This window comes from Toxoplasma gondii, chromosome IX (genome assembly GCF_000006565.2).
Source record: "Toxoplasma gondii ME49 chromosome IX, whole genome shotgun sequence".
Classification (NCBI taxonomy): domain Eukaryota; phylum Apicomplexa; class Conoidasida; order Eucoccidiorida; family Sarcocystidae; genus Toxoplasma; species Toxoplasma gondii.
In genome coordinates this window covers 5,048,174-5,054,243 of record NC_031477.1, presented here as the reverse complement: position 1 = coordinate 5,054,243, position 6,070 = coordinate 5,048,174, and the positions used below count along the sequence as shown (strand labels likewise).

Below are 6,070 nucleotides of genomic sequence, written 5' to 3'. Positions count from 1 at the left end.
CCGACGAACTAGCGGAACATCACTTACCGTCTATCCGCAAATGCTCTCTACCGCAAAAATGTCACTGATGCGCTCTCCAGGTAATTGAAGCCCCCGGGCGCTTTCGTGCGAGGAATGAAATTCGGACTACCTCCCACTTAGCTGGTGCGCAAGAGCAGAAACTGTACGTTGGTCATTTGCCTCCGCCTGAACTGTTTCCACTCGAACCGAAAGAGATTCTCAGCGATGGCGTCGCTATGCTCCGGAGTTCTGACTCGTCCGCTTTTGTGGAAGAAAGGCGGGCGCGAAGCAAAGGCGTACCTCACTCGCTAGGTAACAAACCGACAAATGTTATAGCATCCAGCGGCTTAGCGCTACGTTAGCATCAAAAGGTAGGCGTCCGCTCTACGTCTGAGTGACTATACAAGCACAGTTCGTTCGAGGATCTGCCCCTTCAAAAAGCCGCTGAAGAAAGCAAACACCAATTTCCATATTAGACCTAGAAATCGTCGACTCCATAGCTCTACCTGTTTTTACTCAAGCCTTTTTTGTCGACTCGATGCCACGTTTTGGGGGAACCCTGAGGGCTCATCCCCAGCTGCACTCTGGCGTTGTGTCGTACCCTCATTTCCGCTCCGTATTTTTGTCATTTGCCGCAAGAGTTGAACCTGAGTTGAAGTGCTGAGAATTCGCCAACGAAGGCCTACTTTTCTGTTTCTGTTCGCACGGTCTGGAGAATCGAAGTCGTGATAGTCTCTCCCCGGTCTCCCCCGTACCCGCAGTTTTTATTGACTCCTTCCACATTCTTGCTTCCTGGTCAAACTGGACCCAGGGTTCGTTTTCAGTCTTGCACAGTCCGTGAGCTACAGGCAACAGTTTTTTTCTGCGCTTTTGGTGATAGGCACGACGTGGTGCTGAAGGACAATTTGGCTAAGGTAGGCTGGATCTAGAGCATTATTGAAGTGTAGTACCACGATGTGCCCTCTGTCTAGGATAGCCGTATCGAAGCCGCTCGTCATACTTATACCAACCCGAAGAGGGCGTTATCGTCTCAGAAAAAAATGACGCTGCATTCTCATCCCGCCACCGAGCCTGTACGAGGGGACATGAGTAACAGAGTACCCCTTTTACGTGGTGTTTCAACCATTTTCATGTGGGACCCCGTCGTTAGATGCAGGCAGCTAAATGCGACCAGTTTCTACGAAGGCCAGCCTGTAACCGTAAGACATACCTCCATGACGATCCGCTCAACGCAGCCAGACGGAGAAAAACAGGGTGCTCGTGAAAAATCAAACATTGAGTTGAAACAGGGTTCGAATACGCCATTGGCGTCTGCTAGGACATTTTTCCGGGCATATAACGTTGCGGCGTGTGCGTTCAGAGATCCGTTTGGGTTCTGCTGGGCGTTAAGTTGTGAAGAATTCGATTTGGGTCGCTCGCACACTCGTGGTTGTATCTGCAGCGACGACGCGCGCGCTGCACTCGCTGCAGACGGAATCACTGATGATGGTAAAAACTTCATGCCGCGTGGATCTTATGGCATCTCTTCTATTTTTGAACGCTTGTGAGTGTCCTCTGAGATGTAGTTTCACACAGCTGGGAGTGCGACCACCTCCCCTGCATCACGCGTTCAGCTTTTCCATCTTTTTTCTGTGTTGTGGACTCTTGATGATCTGGCATTATGAGGAATTCTGATGCTCGCCTAACATGCTCGAAACTCACTTATTTTGAACCGTACAGAATAGCGCGGCTTATGAAGTAGTGGCACGCTCAGAAAGCCGAAACATCGAGTAGCCTGGCGAGAGCCCAAAAGAAGAGGACGCCGGTCATGGTAAGCACCGTGAAGGGTGTTCAGAGAATATGGCAGGACACATGGAGACAAAAAAGAGGTAATCTCATTCGGGGGAGGTTGTCACTATCAGAGTAGCACACAGCAGAAACCGTGAAGGTACATGAGGCCTCCATTAATGTGATTTGGTCGTTCTTCACGAACAGGTCATCCCGCTTTTACCGTTTCACCCGCTGACGGCCATGTTCTATTCTAATGTATCTGTTGCATTACAGTCGGTGACTAACTGTGCCCATTATCATCACCACTGCCTTTTCTGGGAGTGTGTTACAAAAACCGTGGGCAGATTGAATTGCCTTCATCGAATGCTTATGAGGAGTGTGTGTCAACGAAAAGTAAAACAACGGTGGCCTCTGCAATGGCGTTATCTTGCAGGGCGTTGCCCCCTGAAAAAAAACAAAGGCCTCTGGTAGCTTATGGCTAGTCAAAAGGAACAATCCGCGTATGTACGTTTAGGGAATTGGCGCAGCACGTACGCTTGTATTCTCCAAATTTACTTTGGCGACTCACTTGATACGGTGCTTCCTCTTCGGTCAACCAGGCACGGAACCTCCAGTGGATGATCGCGGGTACACAGCCTACCGTCTTTCCTTCCCGATTCCAGCAGAAAACGAGACGCTCCACGACTCCTAGCCCTGCCGTGTGCAAGCCAGCTTCCCCTTCGGTTCACCTACACTTTGAACGTCTTTTTTGCAGCAAAGAAGCCAGTTGCAGCTTTTAAATCTGGCTACAATTTCAAGAAATCCACTTACACGAGCACGACTGCACCGTAAGGCTACACAAGAATGTCTGGTGACTGCACTTTAGCGGCCTGTCTAACAGTTACCGTGGTATCCAGCTTCCGGTATCTGAAGGAAATGGCGTTTGCTGTCTTGGCTCGCTTATTCAGTTAGACGGTTGCCCATAGTTCCTCTTTTCTTGTGCAACACCGGTCCAGCTAGCATTACCGCAAAGGGCTCTGGGAGCCACGTACCGTGTGATTGACGCCAATGAAGCCCAAGAACAGACACTGCTCCGACCACTCACGCTAGCAGATGTTGCACTCACACTCTTCTCGCTCTCTCTCGACCCTTTTGTGCCCTTTACCGTGTGAAAATTTCTGTCGAACGAATTCCGCCGCGCACGAAAGGAGAATGAGCGCACGAGCTGGGGGGCGAGGCACAACAGGTGCTACGTAGGCGATCCCCTTAGCATTCCGCATTGTGCGGCTACTTTAGAAACGCTTTAGCACTGGGAAAGCATGATTCTGCGTGGTGGGCTCGTTGATGAAGTAATCCATTTTCAGAAGGAACTCGAGGCAACCATCACCAACTGCTTTTGTTAAGCTGATGGCTGCACATGGTTTGCACTTTTGTGGTTTAGCCTCTCGACCGGAACTTTTTGAATGCTTTACTAACAATATTAATTTCTCGCCTCATTTCTGGGTCTACGTCAATGGCATGACAACTGGGCAGTAGCGGCGACGTTCTAGTACTCTCTATTGTTTCACCCGGACCGTTTAGCAGTTTGTATCTCCTCAGGTGCTACTCGCCCGTTGGAGTGCCTCATGGCTTTCTATTTCCGGACTGCAGCTGTTCTGTTGTCGACACCAGGTTGCCAGTCCTCCTTGAGAGATATACAGATAGTTCGTTTTGACGCTTGAAGAGACACCAGATGGCGATCCTTTTGCACGGTTGTTGAGGTCCGAAAGGTGCATTCTAAAAATGCTATATACAGAAAATTAAGCGACCAACCTTGTCCTGGTGACACGTCTCTGTATCATCTCTGCGAGTGTTCGTGATGGCGCGTTTTGCCTTCTTTTTGTTACTCTACAGAGAGTTCGTCGGTGTTTGCTGGGTTGGCTGAAAGATAGGAGGGAGGCGTCATCCTGCTATTGAGGCTAAAAGAACAAAGGTAGAAGTTGCTGGAATGTTCTCTTTTGTATTTTTGAAGACTGTACGGAATGGAGACGAACACGCTAGAGCAGTTGTTGCAGTTTGGACGGGCAATGCTTCTGCACAAAGTGAAGTCTGACAAAAAACGTGACACCATCGATTTTCTCCGATTTTTGGTGGTTCACTCCATCTCTCGTCTTCTTCAAAGTAACAACTAGCCAGTTTTGGTGCGACAACTATTCTTCCCCTTTCGTCACCATCAGACGAATCAACGGAACTGTAATGTGATACTGTGCCATTTTCTGAGCATCCCTTCCGATGGCTTAGCGACATGCGGCACGTCTCTTGTTCTTCTTCTGTATATAATATGTTCCCTCCTCTTCGCGAAACCTCAATAGATTTGTTCATAACACGCTGTGTCTCCTCTAGGCATCTCATTTTCTTGCCCGGCACTCCTCTGCTGCTGGTGCGACGGGAGTGAAGTCATCCGCAGTCTTCGCTGTCTCCGCAGCGACTTCTATCTCTGTGTACCTCTTCTCGTATTCTTTCACGATCTTCTTCTCCTGTTCTTTAAAGCGTTCGTGGTCAACTATCGATTGCAGGCGACCAATCTGCGAATACACCAAAGTTGCACAGATACTCATGAATTTCACTTTTCGCCAGCAGAGGGGAGCTCGTCAGTGACTGCAACCTATGCAAATACATTAGCGTCTCTTTCATTCCCACATTTTTTTCTTATACTCATGAACGGATGCAGTTCCTTTCTGATCTACTCGACAATACGCTGCTTGAAGAGAGACGCTCTACAAAATCCAACTCCTGGTGTACTGCGAAAATGAATCCTTTTCATTTGCAAAACAGCGGCAGCGTCTCTTCCTCTTTTTCTCCCAAGAGGCGAGGTGGCACATTGCCGCACGATACTAGGTGGCTTTTCTGGAGGTACATTTCACTGTATTTGCCAGCGGGAAATACAGCTCTTGTTATGATGCAACACGTACCCTTCTTCTGGCATTTGCCATGAGAGGAGGCAGCACAAGAATGTTGCATTCTTCAGCCGTCTTGTGGGGGCGGACCTCTCTTGTCTCGAATACACGAACGAGATCTGCTGGATCTCTTCCCTTGAATGCGATGTCGTACGTGACAGTGAAGAGAGGAAACAGGTGGTCGACTTCATGGGACGATATGACCTCAAATACTTCTCTTGCAGTAAGGGTGCCCTAGACAGACAGCGAACAGAACAGAAGGCCTGATATTACGACGGACGAAGGAGGCGGAACCAACGGAACCACGTCTGGGAAGAACTCCGTTGCGATAGGACAGAACAGCAATGACGCCTTCAGCACATCTGGTTCGAGTCTGCCCTTCTTCTGCGGGTGCATCTCGCGGTCGACTTTGAGCATCTCAGCTTCGATTTAGTCCCAACTCTTGCTCCCTTTCTGTCGAACGAATTCAGCCGCGCACGAAAGGAGAATGAGCGCACGAGCTGGGGGGCGAGGCACAACAGGTGCTACGTAGGCGATCCCCTTAGCATTCCGCATTGTGCGGCTACTTTAGAAACGCTTTAGCACTGGGAAAGCATGATTCTGCGTGGTGGGCTCGTTGATGAAGTAATCCATTTTCAGAAGGAACTCGAGGCAACCATCACCAACTGCTTTTGTTAAGCTGATGGCTGCACATGGTTTGCACTTTTGTGGTTTAGCCTCTCGACCGGAACTTTTTGAATGCTTTACTAACAATATTAATTTCTCGCCTCATTTCTGGGTCTACGTCATGGCATGACAACTGGGCAGTAGCGGCGACGTTCTAGTACTCTCTATTGTTTCACCCGGACCGTTTAGCAGTTTGTATCTCCTCAGGTGCTACTCGCCCGTTGGAGTGCCTCATGGCTTTCTATTTCCGGACTGCAGCTGTTCTGTTGTCGACACCAGGTTGCCAGTCCTCCTTGAGAGATATACAGATAGTTCGTTTTGACGCTTGAAGAGACACCAGATGGCGATCCTTTTGCACGGTTGTTGAGGTCCGAAAGGTGCATTCTAAAAATGCTATATACAGAAAATTAAGCGACCAACCTTGTCCTGGTGACACGTCTCTGTATCATCTCTGCGAGTGTTCGTGATGGCGCGTTTTGCCTTCTCTTTGTTACTCTACAGAGAGTTCGTCGGTGTTTGCTGGGTTGGCTGAAAGATAGGAGGGAGGCGTCATCCTGCTATTGAGGCTAAAAGAACAAAGGTAGAAGTTGCTGGAATGTTCTCTTTTGTATTTTTGAAGACTGTACGGAATGGAGACGAACACGCTAGAGCAGTTGTTGCAGTTTGGACGGGCAATGCTTCTGCACAAAGTGAAGTCTGACAAAAAACGTGACACCATC

At 49.0% G+C, this 6,070-nt stretch overlaps 1 protein-coding gene across 1 annotated transcript; it reads right to left on the bottom strand.

Moving 5' to 3' along the window:
- Positions 1-3,291: 3,291 nt before the first annotated feature.
- Positions 3,292-5,231, bottom strand: TGME49_304870 (hypothetical protein). Its single transcript, XM_002370240.2, has 3 exons — positions 4,992-5,231; positions 4,701-4,919; positions 3,292-4,313 (listed from the first exon to the last, which is right to left on the bottom strand). The coding sequence occupies exons 1-3, from the start codon at positions 5,100-5,102 to the stop codon at positions 4,137-4,139; spliced, it is 507 nt and encodes a 168-aa protein (XP_002370281.1). The 5' UTR covers positions 5,103-5,231; the 3' UTR covers positions 3,292-4,136.
- Between the last annotated feature and the right edge of the window lie 839 nt (positions 5,232-6,070).

What these genes read in the sequence shown, in the direction of transcription:
- TGME49_304870 (XM_002370240.2), bottom strand. Translation starts at nt 5,102, where the DNA reads ATGCTCAAAGTCGACCGCGAGATGCACCCGCAGAAGAAGGGCAGACTC. An exon ending in CAACGGAGTTCTTCCCAGAC is followed by an intron (nt 4,920 to 4,991) that starts GTGGTTCCGTTG and finishes CTGTCTGTCTAG; the next exon opens with GGCACCCTTACTGCAAGAGA. An exon ending in TGGCAAATGCCAGAAGAAGG is followed by an intron (nt 4,314 to 4,700) that starts GTACGTGTTGCA and finishes GTGTATTCGCAG; the next exon opens with ATTGGTCGCCTGCAATCGAT.